The following is a 22,079-nucleotide window of genomic DNA, read 5'->3' as shown; positions in this document are numbered from 1 at the left end:
TGTTCACCGTGCACTCTCTCAATAATACTCCATAATCAATAATCCTTTCTACACAACCCCACATACTGATATGCAAAAAGTTTTTTAGTGCTGTACAAGCATTCATAGTGCATGATAAAATTGAACGCATATATGTTTATTGGAACATGGTTTGTTTGTGAATTACTCAAGTGGCTTAGCCGCCATCTCACATATCCAGTTGTACAGGTGCTCCTGGCAGTTTCCATTGTACCATACTTTTCTGGTATCAGCGTAGTAAAAAAAAGCAGCACAGTTCCCACTCTGAGGTCCACTGCTGCTTGGCTGGTCGTTTCTCCAGTACCTTGAGTAAATCAGCATAAATCCTTCATTATGACAAACTGGATTGTTGCACTGAAGAAAAGTAAGAGTTGCATACCCTGTTTCAGTTTCAGTCGCGTTGTTAATCCACATCCATGTTCTTTGTGATTCCATGAGTCGGAGACCTATCCAGTACCCGTTCTGCCACCATAAACCCGAACTGGAGGTCATTTTTGGAGCATTTTCGCTAATAAGTATCTGGAAGAAATAAATACTGGAATTGAGCTGACTTGTTGCCGGAGAGCCTCAGGACAGTGGAGACTGATGATATTTAAAAAAAAAAAGATTGAAAACACACCTTTTAAATCAGGCTTTTAACTAATATTTTTAAACTTTTCTTATGTTTTTATCTTTTAGTCCTATTTTATGCTCTTAGTCTTCAGCTTTTAACTCCAGTATTTCCTCACGGGGGGTCCTCCACACTGGGGGCTGTGTCGGGTCTGCTGAGGGGGTGCCATCCTTGGGTCCCTTCGACCCGGCCGGCTGGGGGTTTCTCCCTTTAATGTGGGGGTCCGCCTGTCTGTCGGAGTCGGGGGGCCCGGGTGCTGGTCCCCCCATGGCACGGCCGGCAGCTCCTCCCAGTGTGGACGGCCCCAAAGGTGGCGTTTCCTTGATCCTCAGTGCCATGCCATGTCTCCCTACTGTGTGTGATTGTGTGATTGTGTGATTGTGTGTGTGTGGGTGTGTGTGTGTGTGTGTGTCTAGTATGGAGGGTGGCAAGGAGGGGCTTTCTTTTGTTTCTTTATTTTTTCCTTTTAATTGTGGTAATTGTTTTAATTCTGTAAAGCACTTTGTGTTGCATGTCTTTGCAGGAAAAGTGCTATACAAATAAAGTTGATTTGATTCAGGTAATTAGTTTTGAGGTTAGGATGAAACTGACTTAGATTGGTCAACCTTGTACTCCATCCAACATAGAGTAGAATCCTTCTAGTCTGACATTATCATTTAACAATATGATGATTGCTGCGGTGTAGATGTGTAACATTCTAATGATGTACTGTATCTGTAATGCAGTGTGATGCAATGCAGTTTGACACCACTGTAAGCTACAGCTACAATATAAAAATAGAGCATTGTTGTGTTTGTGAAGGCAGAACACCATCACTGATTGGTCATTTAACCTGTTCCTGTAAGTTGTCAATCACGAGGAGGTCTCCACCTCGACCATGGCAGTCTGCTCTGCTGTCTGGCCAGTTCTTTTTGGAGTCATCCTCAGAGAGAGCGAAGTAATAACAGGTAGATTTAAGAAGGGTCCATCCTGAAGGACATCTGTCACAGCTTTGCTCTGTTGCAACAAAAAATAACAAAGAATTAACAAAGTAATTAACAAAGAGTTACTTGGTTACACAATCAAGACTTACCAAGAGTGGATTTTTTCGATTTGAGATCAGCCTTTTCGGTTTGAAATGTTTCAATCTCTCTCCGGAGGACGTCACCGACTGCCATCTGCTGCTTCAGTTGGAGCTTCATCTGAACGTGCTTCGTCTGCTCCCTGACTAATGCTGACTCAGCATCCTGCTGTGCTTTGAGAATGCCACTGTGGTTGCGGAGATAATTACGCTCAATGATGAGGGACGAGACGGCTGAATGAGGCGTCTGAAGGTGATCTTCATTAGCATTGGCACCTGAAGGCCACAAACACATCATAGCATTACCGTGGAACCTGGTTTTACCTCATTATCCACACATTTTCCGCTTATTCGAGGTCTGTCACGGTGGCAGGGAAACCCAGACTTCCTTTTCCCTGACTACTTTGTCCAGCTTCTACCAGTGGATCCCATAGCATTCCCAGGATATGTTGGTGAGACTATGTCCCCAAGCAATCCAAAGATCAATGTCGAAAAAAACAACAAACTATTGTATATACTATATAACATACTACAACCACAATACAGCTAAATTATTAACGCTATAAGAACTGAGCATTCTAATTTATGTAAATGTTAGAAAGCCCATAATTTACATTGTTCCTCGTGAGGAAAAAGCGGTAGAAAATGAATGAATGAACATTACATTGTGTCACTGATAATGTTCAGCTTTGGGTGTTGTTTTTTCCTACTGTGTTCAGCGGTCAGTAAACGCACCACAGTACGCCGTTTCGTCGGTGGAGCGATTTATGACATCTCTGACGTTTTCTTGAGCCTCATCCACTATTTCACCGGGTTGATGCTGTGCGTGAATGCATAGAGGTGAGGTTTTGGTTCCATTGTGGGAGCTGTGCAGTTGTTTGCGCACCTTTTTGCTAAGTGAGGCTCCTTTGTTCATTGGTGCTAATATTAGCATTCAAGCTAACTGTATGACCAACTGTTGTTCTAAGAAGCGTCATACTTACTTAATTTCCTTGTTGATTTATGTATGTAATGTGCCTTTGACTCATTATTATGTTCATGTAATATGAGTTACGTTACTTTACTTATCATTTTATTTGTGTATTTGTATTTTATGTATGTTTTTACAGTACCACAGCATAAACCCTTAAAAAATCCACCAAACAGAGGACAACCTGCCGCGTTCTTTGACTTGAACACACCCCCAATACCAGGGGTGGGCAAACTACGGATTGGGGGCCACATCCGGCCCGCCTAGTGTTTGAATACGGCCCACCCGTTCTTTCTAAGGTATTTCATTTAAACTTAACATACAACCTGGCATCATGGCTTGAGCCAACCTTTTCATGGTTGAAGTAGCTGTTTTATCAATATTGTTATCTGGTGTGGTCTGTTGTGCTCCTGAAAAAAGGGACACAAGCACATAATAATAATAATAATACATTTAATTTGTAACTAAAAATAAAGTAAAATAAGTAAAATATATAGTCTGGCCCCCCGTCAATTTTGTTAAACCAATGCGGCCCACGAGTCAAAAAGTTTGCCCACCCCTGCCCTATACCTTTGTATATATATATATATAATATTTTGGCCAGTGGGTTTATGTCAGAAAATCAGATACGGAATTCAAAATGACATCTTCACATCAAAAATTGTGTCACTCCTAAACATGAGCTGATGATTAAATCTTTAATTGATCGAGTTCAAGACATTTCCCAACCAATGCGAAATGGTGTCTCTGTCACTGGACATATGATATATATGAAATTATTTTACTTTATTTACCATTCAAAATGACCCATGTGTGAAGTTTTACTCACAGTAAATGGCAATGATGACAGCAGCTATTAGAAGGACAGCATTGAGCAGGCCCAGAACCCCCACAGTCAAGCGGTGGCGTGGAATCCCATATCCACGTCCCACTGAGGTGGAAAACAAGGCCACAGATAGACAAAAAAAAAAGCTCACAGGTTGTTCAGACAGTTGAAATATCAACGGTGGTATATACCTTGTTGAAATTTCTGAGCACGATTTGTGTTGACATTTTTGGAAATCCTTTGCTCCACTGTAGTTTCCTCTCCTTGTTCTGGCTGTGACTGAATGTTCTCCATTGTACTTTTGTGCAAGTGCTGCGTATTGATCTGTGCAGCTCTTGTTTATAACTACTGATAAGGGTTGTGTGTGTGTGTGTGCGCGTTTGCAGTCATATTGTGAATTAAAGCAATAGTAAAGGATTTGTCCCTCTGCGCCATTTAATAATTTCATATGAAAAACAAAATGTGTGGACTTTTTAAATCTGTTTTTCAGTAGTTTTTTATGTAGTTCTAAATGTAGACAGACTGTACTAGCTATTCCAACCTTTGGACAAGTTCAAAATTTCTGCTAACAGCGATTCATATGGAATGTCATGATTGATCACTACAGCCAAGGTGCAGCAGCATGAGAAAAATAAAGAAAAACATGTTTCTAACTTCAGTTAGTTAGTACAGTAACAGAGTAAAGTTGAGTTACAAGCATGTACATTTTATTAAACATCAATGATTACAGCAGTCCAGTACTCCATGGTTTGTAAAGCTTTGTAAAACTTAAAGGTACAAATGTGTTCAGTTTTAGTTCACGGGTTATTACTTGGTGCTTTTTCACAAATCCATTTGCTTTGGAAATCGCACTCAATACTAATCCAAGCAGTGAAGAAGTTTTCTCTGTTATATAAAGCAACGCACTGTTGATGACCATAATTATTTGATGCTCTGACTTGCCAGAACCTGAAGGTCAAAAACACACAATAGCATTAGTGCATGCCTTTCTGTCTTACAAATATTTGAATGCTTGAGACAGTGACATATTCATCATTCACAACAAGAAGCACATAAGTAGCAATATTCAAATCAAAAGTACTATACAGTACTAAGTGTTGTAATTTAACATGGTGGTCTCTAATGCGTAGTCCAGTCCGGCACATTTAAAGGCAATGAGCGGCGTTCATTTGATTGGTTAAGATTACACTTGGCCGTGTTAAACCATCTCACACTTTCTCTCCTCCCTCTTTGCCATTTGCGCCTTTGGGAGGGACGGAGGTGTGGGTGCGCGGCGCTGCGCCAGACTGTGCTTCTCACAAAACTTGCAAAGTGTCGCGTCTATACGCCTGGACTACGAAATTAGAGCCCATCGTGTTGTTATATTTTTCTCCTTATGTTACACTTTGGTGTACCCCTCCTCTCACCCCAAGACAGCTGGGGTAGGTTCCAGCACCCCCGCAACCGTCGTGAGGATAAGCGGTAGAAAATGAATGAATGAATGTTACACTTTTTTGCTGTTTTTTTTTTTACATTTTTGTACGTTTTTTATGGTAATATTATGACTTCGGTGTAATAAAAGCATATCTTATCTTAATATTTTGATTGTAATATAACATTTTCCAACCCAATTAAAGAAACACACACCTTTATTCTTTTTTTAATAGTTTCTCATATTAAGAAATGTTTCCTATAATATTTAAACTTTATGCTATTTTTTTCCTCAATATTATGATTTTATTCCTCTCATATTTTGTCCCATTTTTCATGGTAATATTATGACTTTGGTGTAATAAAAGCATATCTTATCTTAATATTTTGATTGTAATATAACATTTTCCAACCCAATTAAAACACACACACACACCTTTATTCTTTTTTTTAATAGTTTCTCATATTAAGAAACGTTTCCTATAATATTTAAACTTTATGCTATTTTTTTCCTCAATATTATGAATTTATTCCTATCATATTTTGTCCCATTTTTCATTTATAGAATGTGTCAAGGGCCGATAAAAAAAAGCTGTTCATAGCTTCAGAGGTTTTAGAGGTTCTACTTTGTTTGTGCATCTTACCCTTCAACCAGGTCTCTTCCATCCGCCCATCTCCAAAGTCTTTCCTGTTGAAACCATGTCAGTCCTATCCAGAAGTTATCTGATGAGGTACCTGCATGGCTTCTCAAGTAATTCATGGTGGCATTCTGTCAAAATAATCATACAGTATCATATATCTTTTTATTACTGTCTATATTTGCAAACGAATGAATGAACTAAAAATATGCTGATGCCACCTGTTTGTCTTTGCTGTCGATGATGATGAGGTCGCCTCCGTACAGCTGACAGAACTCCCTAGCTTCTTGCCATGATTTGAGTCCAACGCTTTGAGACAAGGCGAAGTAATAGCACACAGAGTTGATCAAACTCCACCCAAGCGGACAGTGTCTGCAACCACCCTCTGTTAACAAATAATAACGTGTTTAACATGAGACAACGTGGTTGTTTTACACTGGACTGTAACATCATGTAACTCTCACCTATCATCGGTAAGTACGATTTTAGATGCACAACATCCTTTGTGATTTCATCAATCTGAACTTCATAGTCACGCGTTCTTCTGTTCTGGTGTTCAAACTCCCAGTTTGTTTGAATTTGTCTTTCCATTACGTAGTACAGCTGTCTCTTTGCATTTGTTATGTTTCCCACTGCATGCTGGTAAGATTCCTCCAGTTTCATCAAGTCCTTTTCGATAGCTTCATCATTAGGAAGCTGATTTGTATCATGAAGCATGACATCTGCAAGGACGATAGAGATGTCTGGTGAATTGGTGTTCATTGCTGTGCAGGTTGTTTTAATAGATTTATGGAAAATGTATCTACTCAAAAAAACTGAGTGGAGCCACTAAGGTACACTTAATGCATTAAAGATGCTATAACCATTTCAATATCGCTCAATCTACTCTAAACTATCCAAACAATTTGTATTGTTTTATATATTCTCATAGGTGACAAAGCAAATTAGTGTAATAATATCTAATAATATATCTCATTAATAATTCATGTATTTTACTTTTACAACATACCAAAGAAATACGAATATGAGTTTTTCCTAACCCGGATGGTCTACTGTTGTCTATTGTCGCTTGCTTGTTAAGCCCTTTGAGGTTTACATAAATAAAATTGACGTGATTTTGTGATTAAGAGCTATATAAACAAACTTGATGACTTGACTCTTGTGATTAAGGGCTATATAAATAAACTTGACTGACTCTTTTGTGATTAAGAGCTATATAAACAGACTTGACTTGACTCTTGTGATTAAGGGCTATATAAATAAACTTGACTTGACTCTTGTGATTAAGGGTTATATAAATAAACTTGACTTGACTTGACTCTTGTGATTAAGGGCTATATAAATAAACTTGACTTGACTCTTGTGATTAAGGGCTATATAAATAAACTTGACTTGAATTGACTTTTGTGATTAATTGCTAGATAAAAAAAAACTTGACCTGACTTGATTCTTGTGATTAAGAGCTATATAAACAAACTTGACTTGGCTCTTTTGTAATTAAGCAATGTATTAATAATCTTGCCCTGACTTGACTCTTTTTTGATTAAGGGCTATATAAATCATCTTGACATGATTTGACTCTTTTTTGATTAAGGGCTATATAAATCATCTTGACATGATTTGACTCTTTTTTGATTAAGGGCTATATAAATAAATTGACTTGACTTGACTCATGCATAGCCGAATGACTTACATTTGATCGCCAGGTGGATGTCAACTATCAGTAACACGACAGCGAGTATCACCAGGCTGGCTGTAGCAGCTCTGCAAAGGATAACGTAGGACGCTAGAAAGAGAGAGCACAAAACTAGCCAATGAATGCATTAAAATAGTTTTGCAGGATGACATAATTCTTAACAACACAATAACTAAAGAAAAAAGTGTCAACAGCGCTTTCGATAAATCTGCTAACAAAAGGCCAATCCAAAAATACCAATACTACCTGGTTTACTGTTGTGTCCGGAAGTTTCCATGTCAGCATTATTTTCAGAATTCGGTGTACCGAATCCAACTTTTAGATCCAATTCAGACATTTGACCCTTCGACATTCAGCCAGATTAGCTTGGATCGGTTATGAGACAATTTACCCAAATCTTACTTCTGTCTTCTTTTGCTCAGCTCATCAACATTAAGTTAAGCAATTCCCATGGAAGGAGCCATTGAAAAAGTGAAGTGAAAGTTTAGCAGTGACTTTTGGGGAAGAGGATACTTCCCTCTCGGGCGAGTGATCACGTTTATTATAACAAATACCAAATAATGCCTCATTCCAGACACAATTTGTGTGTTTACATTTAAATGACATTTTGGTCTCAGAATGCTATGGAAGACATGGTACCATCCATGTTGTATAGCGTCACAGCAGAGTTATTTATTATTTATTATTTATTATTTATTATTTATCATTTATCATTTATCATTTATCATTTATCATTTATCATTTATTATTTATTATTACACAGGAGCCAGGCAACAACATTTCGTTGGCAATTTCACCTCTGTGTTATTGTGCAATGACAAAGAAAGTCTATGTCTATAAATAATAATGTCTCGTATTAATGGGATATTTCCTTTAATATCATCTTTCACTTTATACAGTTCTGAAATTGCAATTTACGACATCAATTTTCTTAAAAACATTTTGTCCTGTCTGTCAAACATTTGCAGCATTTTGTGAAATGCTAGCTTTGTTAACTGTATTAAACAGCAGCATTTCTTTAACGATGTATTAGTTTATTTACAAAGCACAAATCATACGCAAGTTGGGGATTGTCGCACATCTTCTGGAAGACTGTTGCAGATTCTGCCGGCATGAAACTGAAACGCAGCCTCACAGTCTTTAGTCTTGACTCTGGGAACCGGCAGGAGACCACTAAGCTGAGCTTCTCAGGGCCTGAGATGGTTTATGTAATATTCCCACAAGTTCAAATCATAAAGACATAATGTACTACACATTTTGAAGGTATTACGCATTCATTTTTACCTGCTTACCTCACAAACTTATCTACAAACTGTCGGGGAGTTGTTTTATTTAGTTATGGACTTACATGGAGTGTACGTTGTATTTATTGATTTATTTTTATTTTTTTATTCCATGTTTGTGAAGTCAACAAATATTCCTCGATGGGACTTTGGAGGAATCACTTCAAGGCATATAGAAACAGATGTGTAATGTATTTATAATGCTTGTTAATGTCTTGTCTTGGCTAAGTTACAAGACAATAGCATAGTTGAACCTTGGTTAACATCATGAATTGAAGAGTACTCAGAATCACGTTTTATTTCGTATGAATATCACAATATCTTTGTGTATTCTATTTTGGTGCCATTTCACATATCCAGACAAACAGCGTTCTGCAATTTTCGCTGTAGCGAGTCTGCCATGGTGCAGTTGGGGAACTGATAGTAACCGCACAGTGGCCGGAGTTGTCAGGTTGCCGAGGTATCCAGTACCTTAAGAAAATACACATCAAGGAGATCATAACAGTATGGAAAATAATGAATCTGGAATACCATATATTTGTCACCTTTGCTCCAATTCTGTGACGTTGTTAATCCAAAGCCATTTTCCCTCTGATGTCATATCAGTGAGGCCGATCCACACTCCGCTGTACCAAGATTTAATTATGTGACTCACGTATGACTATGGAAGCACACAAAATAGAAAGAGATTTAAATATTTACAGGATAAGCAGAGTTTGGGCATAACTGAAAATAGCTGGTACATTATTTTTAGTCTGAAATTGACATCAAAAGTTCCTATATTTATTCCTATATTAATTTTTTCTTAGTCCACAAATGGCCTGCAGGCCGCACTTTGGACATCCTTAGTTTACATATTTCACAGTAAGGGGGGGGGGGGTTAACATTGTTAAAAAATGGGTATGTATAAGCAAAGGTTGGATGCAGGCTTCGACAGCAGTGCACACACACCGGGTTTTTGGAGGTACAGTATGTAGCATTACTTGCAGTAATGAGCTGTTTTTAGCTCTTTTTATATCTTTATAACAAAAAACAAATTGTGTTCAGGTTTTAAAAAAAAGTGCAGTTTCTCTACACTGTCACTGAATAATTCACTGAATATTTATTTCAGGATCGTGTTTGTTCCCGCCTCACCTGCTCATTTTGGTCGTCTATCACAACCAGATTTCCTCCGTAACTGATACAGTAGTCTCGGCTTGCCATCCAGGTTTTCTTTTGCGTCAAAGAGAAGAAATAGCAAGAGTTGTTGAAAAAATTCCATTCCTGAGGGCATTTGCCACAGGTCCCCTCTAGGAAATACAAAAACACATTTTGTTACTAACAATAATATAACTGTAATGATTTATTAATAACACCATAATACCCAAAGTTGTCACGTTGGCCTGCAGGTGTTTTCTTTCCTTGCGCAGACTCTCAAGTTGTCTCTGATAACAGTCATTCACGGTCCTCTGCTTGTCAATTTTCACCTTAAGTTTTGCATGCTTTTTGGTTGCTTGCTTTAACTCATTCCGGGCCTCTTGTTCAGCCTTCATCACATCACTGTGGTTGCTAAGGAGATGTTTCAGCTCATTCATGAGCTGAACGGAAGCTGGATGGGAATTTGGGTAGGAGATCTGTTGGGCTGAGACACCTGGAAAAAGCAAAACAAGGAGATTTTAAGATGCAGAGGTACTGGAATATTCCTGGAAAATGCTCAGGTTGTAATATCCTCAGGTGAAGGCAAGAGTCTGGACTTGTGGTGTTGCATTACTGACTTAAAACACTAATAGTATTAGGGGAAAGGATTACCGTAGTACCTTAGGTCGGGTAAGGTAAGGTGCTTGATGCACGCTGCAAAGTCAGCTGCGTTTAGGCTTAATGTGAAGAGACTATTCCGTACTGTGAAGTCACTTTGAGGTTTAAAATGTCTCAAGACATTTTTGTTTGCGCTCTAATGTGCTGCGTCTGAAACTGAACGTTTGTGTTGAGAAGTTCACACACTCACAGTTAATTCCAAGAACAACTGCAATTATCAGCAGAGTGATATTCAGCAGTCCGAGACACAGTAGGACCACACGGTTACATCCATATTCATCTGTGGAAGATTTATTCAAAGACACATACCAGATCAGTATAGCTACCAATTGGCAAACATCAAGTCCAAGATTAGTACTCCTAATTGAAAAAGTCTATGGAAGAATACATGTAACATGCCTATTGGCTTCATACTCTTAAGTGTTTTATGATACCGAAAGAAAAGTGAGACAAATTTGTCACTGTACCTTTCCAAAACATGTCACAACGAGAGCGAGGGCGCCCGGCCCCGTTGAACAGAACTTGAGATGACTCGGGTACAAATGTGACAGTGCACTCAGAAGCGCTCAGACAATCTTCCATCGTTGCAAGAACTTCCCTTTGGCGAGTTTTCAGTTACACTGACAAGGCGCACCTAAATACGCCCCAGCATTCATCACCAGATCACATGCCATGCAGTGAATGGGATTTAATATAATAATAACAATCATACATTTTATTTCAAAGCACCTTTCAGGACACCCAAGGTTGCTGTACAGAAGATATAAAAACACAAATATAAAATACAAGATAATGAATAAGAACATTAGATAATAATGTAATAAGATGCTGTAAATAGCATTATATTTGAGCTTTAGTTTTAATAGTTTTAAGACATATTACATAATTTTAGGAAAAGCACTTGTCACTAAATTGTCCACAGGTATTTAATGTGAATGTGACTAATTGTTTAGCTATGGAGATTTGCTGGTGACGAGTCCCAAATTAAACTTTTTATTATTATTTTGACACAATGGGAATGTGGATTTGTTTGCGATTAGCTAAGTACAATAAATATTGCAAATCAGCAAAAATCTACAAAAACAGAAGCCTTGAAAGTGTTGTGTAACATCCCTTTAGGAAAATGCAAGCATCAGGATAAATGTTTGAGAAACAAACTCCCAAATGTTTTGTTTTCTAGAATGATTTAGAGAACAGTATCCGACAGCGCTGTAGAGGAATTTTGGCCCACTTTGCAGGTTAGGTAATTCAGCCACATTGGAGGGTTTGCCAGCTTGAGGCGCCGTTTTAAGGTCATGCCACAGCGTCTCAATAAGATTCAGGTCAGGACTTGACGAGGCCACTCCAAAGACTTTCCTTTGTTTTTCTTTAGTTATTCTGAGGTGGACTTGTTGGTGTGTTTTGGATCATTGTCCTGCTGCAGAACCCAAGTTGGTTTCAGCTTGAGGTCACGTATCCCTTGGTTCCATGTCCTGAAGCAGCAAAATCTCCCCAGACCATCACACTCCCACCACCATATTTTACTGTTGGTATGATGAGATGAGTCTTAATGTTCTTTTTATTCAGGTATGGTTTTTGTCTTGGAACTCTGTTATGCATGCAGTTTTGTTGAGTGTCTTTCTCATGGTGAAGTTATGAACACTGACCTTAACTGAGGCAAGTGAGGACTGCAGTTCGTTGGATGTTGTTGTGGGGATTTTTGTGACCTCTTGTATGAGTAGTCGCTGCCCTCTTGGGGTCATTTTGGTTAGTTGGCCACTTCTGGGAAGGTTCACCACTGTTCCATGTTTACGCCATTTATGGATAATAGCTCTCAATGTGGTTTGCTGGAGTCCCAAAACTGTAGAAATTGATTTATAACCTTTACCATACTGATAGATCTCAAGTAATCTCATTTAAGTAATGTTTTAACAGGGGAACAATGACTTTTTCCACACAGGGACTTTTATGTTTGGATTTTTCCCCCTTTAATAATAAAAAGTTTAATTTAAAAATGGCAACTTGTGTTAATATTTAAATTTGTGTGACAAATATGCAAAAAAAAAACTAATCAAGAAGGGGGCAAACACTTTCACACCACTATTTATGTACGTACATAAAGACAGAATGTATCTGTAAAATAACGGCAACGTGCTGGCAGCAGATGCTCCTTAATGTTATTTTACAGGTTTTGTACTATGAAATGACTTTTTTAATGACTTATTACCATAATCGTGAAATACAGTATATTTTTGTGTTAAGTCAATTTAACTTGACACATCGAACAACTATTAAGCAATTGATAATAATTGATAATAATTTAAAATGCAACATCTATATTTATTATATTATTTACTTTTATCACGGATGTCGTCCAAAATCAACTTCCGGGTTTGAGAGTAACGTCGAGTTGTCGCCACTTGACCGGGTGTGACACGGACGTCAATCATTATACATAAAACTGAGTTTGCTAGACTGTCTCATTTCTCCTCTTAGAATTAATAAACATTTACAGCACGGCAGCGCTGCCACGTTTTTAAAAAAACAGAGCTGTCGTCTTAACAGGAAATGTGTTTATCTTGCTTTCATCGTAAAAGACAGCACGCGAAGACTGAAGAAGTGTATTTTATTTTGAAAGCAGAGCTAAGTTGGTCAAACTTGCTGTTTTGTGTGTCATGCTTGACGATTGAACAACTTCAACGCATTTTTTCCTACGTCGTTTTCCCCCTCCAGTACTGTGAATTCTAGAAGTATTTTAGTTCCAGGGTTGTATTCGCTATGTTTAGTGATTTATAGTAGCCGTCGAACCGGATGACATGTCTGACTAGCGTCTCCGTGGGAGGCTTTTCGTCTAGAGTTTTCAAGTCAGGCCTGTGTGTGTGGTTCCCCATCAGTGCAGCTGGTGGCTAACAAGGCGCCAAACAGAAATGTCACTGACAGAATACGAGAGACATTTCGACTCGCTAAATTCAGATTTGGCCAGCGGCTCCGTGTTGAGCGAGCGAACAGCGTCGGCCGCGTTTAATGCCGAAGAGGAGAAGTTGCATTACATTCCGATCCGGATCCTCGGGAGGGGGGCGTTCGGTGAAGCGACGCTGTACAGAAGAACCGAGGTGAGCTGGGTCCGGTCTAGGGAAACTATAAAAGCAAGTGTTAAAATGTTCGAGAGAAAAAAAGACACGTAGTCAACACGTTGCCAGGCAACAATCACGCTTACTGTCGAATACCCACTGAAACACCCTAAGGGCAGGAAGAAAACAAACACTGTACCTTTAAAGATAAGATGTGGCCAGTCACGTTGACCACGTGGCTAAATAAAACACATAGAAAAAACATTATTGTCATTTAAACACCTCATGGAAATAAACCAGCTTCCTCCCACATGTCAAAAAAGTGTGAATTGTGATTAGCTGGCAACCAGTCCAAGGGGTACACCACTTCTCACCCAAAAATCACCTGGGATAGGCTTCAGCTCATCTTTGATCTTCTCATCTGTATAGAAAATGGGTGGAAATAAGCTTCAGATGCAGCTAACTTATTTTGTTTTCCACCAGGACAATTCCCTTGTGGTGTGGAAGGAAGTGGACCTGAACTCCCTGTCTGAACGCGAGCGCAGGGATGTCATGAATGAAATAAGCATCCTCTCTATCCTGGAGCACAACAACATCATTGCTTATTTCAATCACTTCATGGATAAAAACACTCTGCTCATTGAGCTGGAATACTGTAATGGTAAGAGGAAAAAGTGTGTACGTTTGATTGACTTTGAGCTATGTTTGTTTGTTTGACGAGATGGCTGAATGACATTGTCGCCGCAGGGGGGAATCTGTATGACAAAATCGTCCAACAGAAGGGGAAACTTTTTAACCAGGAGGTAAGAGCAGATAGATGCATATAAGCCATGTAAACCAGTTTATTGTTGTTTTATATTCATCCTTGATGTCATTTTTTTCGACAGGTGGTTATTTGGTATCTGTACCAGATTGCCTCAGCTGTGGCCCACATTCATAAGGCCGGCGTCTTACACAGGTGAGATCACATGAGGCTCTTTTAGCCATGTTTAACTTGTGTTTTGACCATCCCGTTTCCCCAATAGGGATATTAAAACGCTCAACATTTTCTTGACCAAGACTGACCTCATCAAGCTTGGTGACTACGGCCTTGCAAAGAAACTCGGCTCAGAGTTTTCCATGGCAGAGACGGTATTTGTTTATTTGTATCGATACTGACGAGATATATTAGGATTATCTGTGCTGAACAAAGCTTTATTTGGAACATGTTGACAAGTGTTTATAATAGTACTTTATACATCAACATGGACCGTGAATGCTATCCTCTTACTCATAGTTGATTTATGACATTTTTGATTAATAAAAATAAAGCAATTTTGAAAAAAATGCATATTCTAACTAGAGATATCTAAAATGTTGATACTTATAGGTTATCACATGGTTTGTCTGGTATCAGGCCCTTCGGTCTCGGGCTGATACTGACACGCGGGGGCATGATACAGGGCCTGACACCAGACAAACCATGTGATGATCTTATTCATTCATTCATTCATTTTCTAACGCTTTTTCTCACGAGGGTCGCGGGGGGTGCTGGAGCCTATCCCAGCTGTCTTCGGGCGAGAGGCGGGGTATACCCTGGACTGGTCGCCAGCCAATCACAGGGCACATATAGACAAACAACCATTCACACTCACATTCATACCTATGGACAATTTGGAGTGGCCAATTAACCTAGCATGTTTTTGGAATGTGGGAAGAAGTGATGATCTTATTATCACATACTATTTAATCATGAGCTTATTATCACGTACTTTCGTTTTTCCATCATGTAACGTGCCAGAGTGCACATGATTGTAATTCACCTCTCCTTTCTTTATTCATCCAGTGCGTAGGAACTCCTTATTATATGTCGCCCGAGCTGTGCCAGGGAGCAAAGTACAACTTCAAATCAGACATCTGGGCCATGGGCTGCGTGCTTTATGAAGTCTTAACCCTGACAAGAACATTTGATGCAACGGTAGCACTCACTCCTTGTTTGGATGCGTTAGCAATATCAGAATGAGTATACTTTTTAACAGATTCAGTTTGTGTCCTTCCAGAATCCTTTGAACCTGTGTGTGAAAATAGTCCAGGGAAACTGGACTATGGATGTGAATCCTGATATTTACTCTTCTGGGTTGATCAAGCTGGTCTACGAGTGTCTCGATCAAGTAAGTCATTGTTGCTTCAGAAACAAAGTTTTAAGTTTTATTATTATTATTATTTTGTGTGGCAGGATCCGGCAAAGAGACCAACGGCGGACCAAATTCTTGACCAGCCAGTTATCTCCTCCAGCCGACAGTAAGTCAGTCATTTTTTACTTATTCGTGATGTAAAAAGATACACAAGTTTGTCGTTTGGCAGGGAGCTTGAAGAACGAGTTGCTTTGCTGAATTCCGCCATGAAGAAACCAAAGTATGTTTGTTTTTTGTTGTTTTCTGCTGTTGAAGCTTTATCATCATCCTGCTAAATAGTGTCCAACTGATGGTTCTTCGTCACAGGTTGAGTACGGCAACAGAGACGCCAGTTGCCGTGGTAACCACACGCTCGCGGGAGGGGTATTTCTGGGGCGGAGGCAAGTTCACTCCCCAGAAACTGGACACCTTTAAAGGTGGCAGCAGCGCCCAACATGTGTGTGCCGGAGAGAGTCACTTTGCAGTGGTGACGGTGGAAAAAGAGCTCTACACGTGGGCTGTGAGTGTTTTGGTTTAAATACCGTCATTTCCGGACTATAGAGTGCACCTGATTATAAGCCTCACCCACTACATTTTTAGAGGAAAACCGATTGTGTACATAGACAAGCCGCACCTGTATATAAGCCGCATGTGCCCACATTAAAACATGTAAACATATTTACAAAGAAAGACGGCTTTTATTACCTCTGAAAGCTTTTTTCGTCTTTTTACATTGCTCCAGTTCTTCCCGCTGCCGTTTCCAGCGTCTCACCATCGATTCGTTTATGCCAAGTTTACATGCAGCAGCTCTGTTTCCTTCTTTATCGGACAGCTTGATTGCTTTTAGCAATTTTTTTGCATTTTCCATGATGAGGGTATGTTCACGCTAATTTAATTTATGCACAAGACAAGAAGTTGCAGTCTTCCTCAACGCATATATTCCACCGGTCTTAATCTTACCTTTTCTACTCGAGAGCCCCTGGCGGCCGTTAGAAACATTACATAAGTTGGCCGCATCACTGAATAAGCCGCAGGGTTGAAACTTTGGGAAAAAAAATTAGCGGCTTATAGTCCGGAATTTACAGTACATCAGATGCACTTGTTTTTCTGTCGGCACTACAAAGAATCTTTTCAGAATGTTCAAGGTGGAGCCAAGATGGTGGGCCAACTGGGGCATGGAGACCAGGCTTCCTACCGGCAACCCAAGAGGGTGGAAAAGCTGCAGGGCAAAGCCATCAGACAGGTTGCATGCGGTGCTGACTTTACTGCCTGTGTCACCGGTGAGTGTACAACTACCTTCCAAAAAAGGCAACATGACAATGAAAGAGCCCGGCTAATTTCTAATGAGCGCTGTTTACTGCAGATGAGGACCAAATGTACATGTTTGGGTCCGACTATTACGGCTGCATCGGCGTGGAGGGCGAGATGGGCATGGAGATCTTGGAGCCGGTGCTTCTTGTGTTTTTTGAGGAGCGGCCAGTTCGTCAGATTTCTTGCGGAGACAATCACGTGGTGGTCCTTACCCACAGTGGCGACATCTTCTCATGGGGCTGCGGAGAGTATGGTATAAAGCAGTGTTTTTCAATCTTTTTTGAGCCACGGCACGTTTTTTACGTTGGAAAAATTTTGCGGCACACTAATAACCAACATTATTTGCTTCTTTCAGTTTTTTCCTGATTACGGACCCGCCACAGCAGATCCTTTTGATCCGCATACTAATTAAACCAACAATGTTACAACATGTCACCACTACCTCTCACGTGCATCACTAAGTCTATTAGAGGAACGAGGCAATCAGCTAGTGTTGCCACACGGACGAATATTACATTGCTCTGCCAGTCTTTACACCAATGACACGCGACAATGACATAATATTTGCAGAAAATTATTAATACATATTAATAAAAAAAAGGATATTGAATAATTCCTCACGGCACACCTGACGATTTCTCGTGTCACACTTGTGTGCCGCGGCACACTTGTTGAAAATCACTGGTATAGACTACTGATGCCATTAGGTCGCTGCCAGCATTTGTTTTTGCAGCTATAAATACTACCAGCAGGTGGCGACAGAAGCTCGTATTTTTCCAAATACTATTTCAAGCACTTTCCTCCTTAAATGAGCATATTTTCTCATCTGTAGGGCGTCTGGGTTTGGAATGCGAGGATGATTTTTCTTCTCCGATGCAAGTAAGATTTTATTTTCCAGCACAAGAACTACATCCCTGACTGTGATGCCATTCATTACATACTTTACATTTAACATATTTTCTCCAGGTAGAGCTCGCCAAAGGCGCCACCATCTCCTCTGTGTCCTGCAGCAGTGACGGAACCTTCTTTTTGACAGACACCGGCAAAGTCCTGGCATGTGGAAACAATGAATTCAACAAGCTAGGTCTGAACCAGGAATTCTCCGGTCTCAAAAACCACTCTGGAGAGGTATTGTACTGACTTGAATTTCCCAGAGGTATTTGTTTACTTCCAAATATGGCCACTGTATATTGACATCAAATTGAGTATTTGAGTGTTTCTCCTGCCACACTACTTAGGGTTACCAGGGCATCCCTTATACCACCACATTGACTTTGGCAAAGCAGCTGTCCCGCTTCAAGATTCAGACCATAGCGCCAGGGAAGTCCCACACTGCTGCCATTGATGGTACTACATAAAAAGAGAAATATTCATTTGTATCCTAAAATTGTTATCAAGTTGTTGAATCACCATCTAAATCAATTTTACAGAACGTGGTCGCCTCATCACCTTCGGCTGCAACAAATACGGGCAACTTGGCGTTAAAGATTTTAAGAAGCACCAAGGTGTGCAAGTCCTGGTTGGCCCTTTTGGAGGAAAGATAGTCACCAAAGTGTCTTGTGGGGATGGCTTCACCATAGCAGCCACAGAGGGTAAGCTCTTAGCACAAGCTCTTATTTTGACATGATGTGTGTTTGTGTGTGTGAATAAGTTCCAATTCTTTTCTTGCAGACAATCAGATATTTGCATGGGGAAATGCTGGAAATGGACGACTTGGAATGCCTGCTGATAAAGGATTCGGTTCGGAGGTTTGTCCTGCAATGCCAAGGCCAATCTTTGGATCTCTCCACCACGTACCAGACCTTTCTTGTCGTGGTTGGCACACCATCATCATCATGGGTTAGTCACTGGAACCCATCACCTCCATTATACACATGTGGGGCACAATTAAGTTCAGTTCAGAAGTTGTGATTGAGTGTAAGACTTTTACCTAAATTAGGGAAGGAAGCCTCAAGAACAGGGGTCTCAAACTCAATTTACCTGGGGGCCACTGGAGCTAGGCTCTGGGTGAGGCTGGGCCGCATCAGGTTTAAAAAAACAAACAAAAAAAACACACATTTATTAAAAACAGAAAAAAACAAATAAACTGTCTTCAATGCTTTTGCTTCTGCTATACCCTACACTTTTTCGGTGCTTTGGTTCCGTTTTTTCCACAAGAAAAGCTCTGATAAAACATTCCGCTGTTCTCAAATATATTAATTTTAATTCATGAAATAAGATAAATAATAATAATAAAGAAAATATATCAATCAATCGATAATAAATAAATCAAATAATAATAAAACAGCAAATAAAAAAACAAAAAGAAAAAAGAAACCACATATCGTTGGTGGGTTGAGAATTTTTTTTTTCAGATTCAAATGAACAGTATTAACATTTATTTAACCTTTAACATGAACATTAATGAAAATTAACCATTTTACCCAATTAGCAGGTTAGCATCGTTACATCTAGGGAGCAGTCCGGTGTGCACACAACTTTAAGCTGTCATTTCTGGGTACATGATACCATACAGCATCCATGTCAAACTCACACATCAAACTTTCATATCAAGGTGGGGGCTTCAAACTAGCGTCCCAGGGGCCGAGTTTGAGACCCCTGCTCAAGAATGAGCCCATTTCTTAGGACACAAACCAAATGTATGTGAATCTGACTTTTACAAAGCCAAACACAATCTAATCAGGTTGTTTACATGCGTGTTTAAAAGCTGGTTTTACACCAATTCCAGCAATTTGTCACGGTCCATTTCATAGTAGAATATATTGCTTTCATATGTTATTGATGGATAACATCTCTTGACAGAGAAAGTGCTCAACTCCAAGACCATTCGCTCCAACAGCAGTGGACTGTCAGTTGGCAGCGGTAAATACTTCTGAAAATATCTCCTTAATAGTTTTTCTTGGTGAGGAATATTATGTTTTTGTATAAATGTAGGGATCGGACAGGATGGTTCCATATCCACTGTGGATCTGGAAATGGATCCGGGTTCAGAGACGGAGGGTCGTGACAGAGGCCTCGGGGGAACATTGGAGGTTGATCTTGACGCTTGCAACCTGGAGACACCGATGGTGTCAATGGCAAATCAGACTGGCGACAGTTCATGTCCTCTGTGGCTGAGAAAGGTTAACTTATGATGCAAAGCTTCATGTTTGACGTGATGAACACCTTCTGGTCACAACTGAAACCTTTCTTTGGTTGTATGCCAACAGGAGCTGGAGGATGCAGAGTTCATACCCATGCCGGAGGACTCTGAGTCTTCTTGTGACCAACTCCCGTCTTTTTCAGAGAGCAGCACTCTGCCATATCAGAACCTGAAGGAGCTAAAGGCTGTGGCAGCAGCTGTCAGCAGTCAACATGACTTATCGGTAATATCAACGTCGATGTGCTGTATTCTTCTGATTTCTGATATTTTTGTGTTTGTTTCATTGGGGTTATCTTCCCACAGACTACACGAACGAGTGATGACAATTTAAACGGACTGGAGGGGGCAGAACTGTACAAAAAAGAGGAATCGATCACATGCTGCAGAGCAAGTGTGGAGGTCGCACAGGTAAGCCATCAACCCGCTCCACGGTGTTTGCACAAGGTTGCCATGTGTCACGTGTTTACTTCACAGCTGCGGGAGATTGTCACTCAGCAAGAGATGAGGATCCAGATACTGGAGAAGCAGGTGAGAACCGAGTTGCTTCTCCTACACCTCAAATTTGGTTCCATGTGAGTCGGTCCATGTTTGTGTTTAGGTCAGTGACCAGCAAATGGAGCACGAGAGGTTGTTGGCCGCATTCAACCAGCTGATGGAAGCAAGATGTGACAGTAATGGCAACCATTGTGCCGCTCACGTGTCTGAGGATGGAGGAGGAAGAGCGGGTGGATTCACACAGCATGGGGGCAGACCTGCGGGGGCCAGCTTGTGAGGCCCTGCCAATTGTACCTTGTGTGTGTGTGTGTGTGAGAGAGGTGACAAACATTTTGTGAATCCAAAAGGCTTGTTAGGTGTGAATAGACTTGCGGTTGAGGTGGCTGCCTCACATATGAAACAAGTAAAGCCATTACATAAAGTACATAAAGTATTCATACATAAAGTACTGAGTTGCATCATGACATTTCTGCGTATCACTTGTCATGCAAATGTTGTTTGCAGTCTACGGACTGAAATGTTGGCTGGCATTGCACAGCGAGACAATCTGGGTGTTTTTTCTACAATGTGATCATGAAGTCCTTGTAGGAATGTCATAGTGATGTCATCATCATCAGCTTGTATCCTCAATCAGGTCAAACCGTGCCTTTCCAGTGGAAATTTGTGGCCTTCAAACTGATGTGTTTGAGCAAGATTATACCAAAACTACTAAACCACTTTGTGTGCATGTACAGGAAGTTGGCAGAGGTCTCTATCTCTGAGTGCCTTTCTCAATTGTCCATTTAGCTTTGCCCTCGCTATAAAAATGGCTGTACTTCCTAAATGGTTTCTACAGTACATCATTTTCTCTCATGAACCTGTGTCACTGTCCTCTGTTTTTGTGAGTACTTTCACCTTTTTAAGTCTTTACCCAAATGGTTTAAGAACCTCATATGCTATAGCCTCATAAATGTGTGATATTTGAAACTAAACTCTAATGCAAATATATGCCTTAAAATATAAGCCTTATTGTTTTATATATTCTTTGCTGAGACTACTGACTGTTTCTCATTTTGCCTTTGTATGGCATTTATAAGTATGTCATGGTTAGGAGATGCCATAACACTTGAACTGTTTTTGTCATTTTATCTGTATTTGGTACTTATTTTTATTTTGAAGCAAACTATTATATTTGTTTTGATTGTCTGTTTTGTGTATTGTGTGTAGCAGCACAATTGTATAGTGTATGCCGAAACTCATGATATATATTCAGTGTCTATCATGTGTCAAATTGTTAACATTTGGTCAACCAACAGTCAAATGTAATTTTAAAAAAAGTTTTGACTTTGACTGGCAAAAAAATGTGTAAATATGTGGCTATTTTAACTGCAAAATGTATTTTTTAACAGTTAAATGACACATGTAGTACCCGCTGTGCATGTAAAATACATAAATACAAAGTAAACATTTGTCACGTGTGTTAACAGAGAATAAAGATTACTTGTACTGCTGTTCTTCGCTTTTAAAATGTGTTTTGTTTTTTTTTTTTTTATGTCGACAAAGTGTCGTGGCTTTTTGACGAACGTAAGATTTATGCTACGTCTTGCTGCCCACGACTGTTGCTAGGACACTGCGTCGCGTTTA

At 39.8% G+C, this 22,079-nt stretch overlaps 4 protein-coding genes across 6 annotated transcripts; 1 reads left to right on the top strand and 3 right to left on the bottom strand.

Moving 5' to 3' along the window:
- Nucleotides 1–115: 115 nt before the first annotated feature.
- Nucleotides 116–3,843, bottom strand: LOC131140043 (C-type lectin domain family 4 member G-like). 2 transcript variants are annotated; one of them, XM_058090112.1, is made up of 6 exons: nt 3,676–3,843; nt 3,488–3,589; nt 1,701–1,964; nt 1,461–1,624; nt 398–537; nt 116–322 (listed from the first exon to the last, which is right to left on the bottom strand). In XM_058090112.1, the coding sequence occupies exons 1-6, from the start codon at nt 3,776–3,778 to the stop codon at nt 163–165; spliced, it is 933 nt and encodes a 310-aa protein (XP_057946095.1). In that variant the 5' UTR covers nt 3,779–3,843; the 3' UTR covers nt 116–162. The 2 variants fall into 2 exon arrangements, with proteins under 2 accessions (XP_057946095.1, XP_057946096.1); XM_058090113.1 differs by lacking the exon at nt 116–322 and having other exon boundaries at nt 395–537; nt 1,499–1,624.
- Nucleotides 2,391–21,939, top strand: LOC131140040 (serine/threonine-protein kinase Nek9). Of its 2 annotated transcripts, XM_058090107.1 has the most exons (24): nt 2,391–2,528; nt 2,798–2,957; nt 13,839–14,016; nt 14,103–14,158; nt 14,243–14,313; nt 14,381–14,486; nt 15,181–15,312; nt 15,395–15,505; nt 15,571–15,635; nt 15,699–15,749; nt 15,836–16,028; nt 16,644–16,788; nt 16,872–17,072; nt 17,652–17,698; nt 17,786–17,947; nt 18,058–18,166; nt 18,250–18,411; nt 18,491–18,658; nt 19,622–19,681; nt 19,754–19,941; nt 20,029–20,184; nt 20,265–20,369; nt 20,436–20,489; nt 20,560–21,939. In XM_058090107.1, exons 3-24 carry the CDS (start codon nt 13,908–13,910, stop codon nt 20,731–20,733), a joined length of 2,625 nt encoding a protein of 874 aa, XP_057946090.1. In that variant the 5' UTR covers nt 2,391–2,528; nt 2,798–2,957; nt 13,839–13,907; the 3' UTR covers nt 20,734–21,939. The 2 variants fall into 2 exon arrangements, with proteins under 2 accessions (XP_057946090.1, XP_057946089.1); XM_058090106.1 differs by lacking the exons at nt 2,391–2,528; nt 2,798–2,957 and adding an exon at nt 12,770–13,397.
- On the bottom strand, nt 4,187–7,668 carry LOC131140045 (C-type lectin domain family 12 member B-like). Its single transcript, XM_058090115.1, has 6 exons — nt 7,475–7,668; nt 7,226–7,318; nt 5,997–6,254; nt 5,754–5,917; nt 5,539–5,663; nt 4,187–4,432 (listed from the first exon to the last, which is right to left on the bottom strand). Exons 1-6 carry the CDS (start codon nt 7,578–7,580, stop codon nt 4,282–4,284), a joined length of 897 nt encoding a protein of 298 aa, XP_057946098.1. The 5' UTR covers nt 7,581–7,668; the 3' UTR covers nt 4,187–4,281.
- LOC131140046 (C-type lectin domain family 12 member B-like) lies at nt 8,231–10,893 on the bottom strand. Its single transcript, XM_058090116.1, has 6 exons — nt 10,773–10,893; nt 10,496–10,585; nt 9,875–10,141; nt 9,646–9,800; nt 9,057–9,172; nt 8,231–8,982 (listed from the first exon to the last, which is right to left on the bottom strand). The coding sequence occupies exons 1-6, from the start codon at nt 10,885–10,887 to the stop codon at nt 8,844–8,846; spliced, it is 882 nt and encodes a 293-aa protein (XP_057946099.1). The 5' UTR covers nt 10,888–10,893; the 3' UTR covers nt 8,231–8,843.
- Nucleotides 21,940–22,079: the final 140 nt, after the last annotated feature.

Source organism: Doryrhamphus excisus, chromosome 13 (assembly GCF_030265055.1).
Source record: "Doryrhamphus excisus isolate RoL2022-K1 chromosome 13, RoL_Dexc_1.0, whole genome shotgun sequence".
NCBI classification, from domain to species: domain Eukaryota; kingdom Metazoa; phylum Chordata; class Actinopteri; order Syngnathiformes; family Syngnathidae; genus Doryrhamphus; species Doryrhamphus excisus.
The sequence above is the reverse complement of the archived record's forward strand: the minus strand, read 5'-3'. Positions and strand labels throughout refer to the sequence as shown.

What these genes read in the sequence shown, in the direction of transcription:
- LOC131140040 (XM_058090106.1), top strand. Translation starts at nt 13,212, where the DNA reads ATGTCACTGACAGAATACGAGAGACATTTCGACTCGCTAAATTCAGAT. An exon ending in CAAGAACATTTGATGCAACG is followed by an intron (nt 15,313 to 15,394) that starts GTAGCACTCACT and finishes GTGTCCTTCCAG; the next exon opens with AATCCTTTGAACCTGTGTGT. An exon ending in CCACACTGCTGCCATTGATG is followed by an intron (nt 18,167 to 18,249) that starts GTACTACATAAA and finishes TCAATTTTACAG; the next exon opens with AACGTGGTCGCCTCATCACC.
- LOC131140046 (XM_058090116.1), bottom strand. Translation starts at nt 10,887, where the DNA reads ATGGAAGATTGTCTGAGCGCTTCTGAGTGCACTGTCACATTTGTACCC. An exon ending in TTGTGACATGTTTTGGAAAG is followed by an intron (nt 10,586 to 10,772) that starts GTACAGTGACAA and finishes AATCTTCCACAG; the next exon opens with ATGAATATGGATGTAACCGT. An exon ending in GTCACAGAATTGGAGCAAAG is followed by an intron (nt 8,983 to 9,056) that starts GTGACAAATATA and finishes TATTTTCTTAAG; the next exon opens with GTACTGGATACCTCGGCAAC.
- LOC131140045 (XM_058090115.1), bottom strand. Translation starts at nt 7,580, where the DNA reads ATGTCGAAGGGTCAAATGTCTGAATTGGATCTAAAAGTTGGATTCGGT. An exon ending in CGGACACAACAGTAAACCAG is followed by an intron (nt 7,319 to 7,474) that starts GTAGTATTGGTA and finishes CTCTCTTTCTAG; the next exon opens with CGTCCTACGTTATCCTTTGC. An exon ending in GGAAGAGACCTGGTTGAAGG is followed by an intron (nt 4,433 to 5,538) that starts GTAAGATGCACA and finishes TTTGACCTTCAG; the next exon opens with GTTCTGGCAAGTCAGAGCAT.
- LOC131140043 (XM_058090112.1), bottom strand. Translation starts at nt 3,778, where the DNA reads ATGGAGAACATTCAGTCACAGCCAGAACAAGGAGAGGAAACTACAGTG. An exon ending in TGTCATCATTGCCATTTACT is followed by an intron (nt 1,965 to 3,487) that starts GTGAGTAAAACT and finishes TGTGGCCTTCAG; the next exon opens with GTGCCAATGCTAATGAAGAT. An exon ending in GCGACTGAAACTGAAACAGG is followed by an intron (nt 323 to 397) that starts GTATGCAACTCT and finishes GATTTACTCAAG; the next exon opens with GTACTGGAGAAACGACCAGC.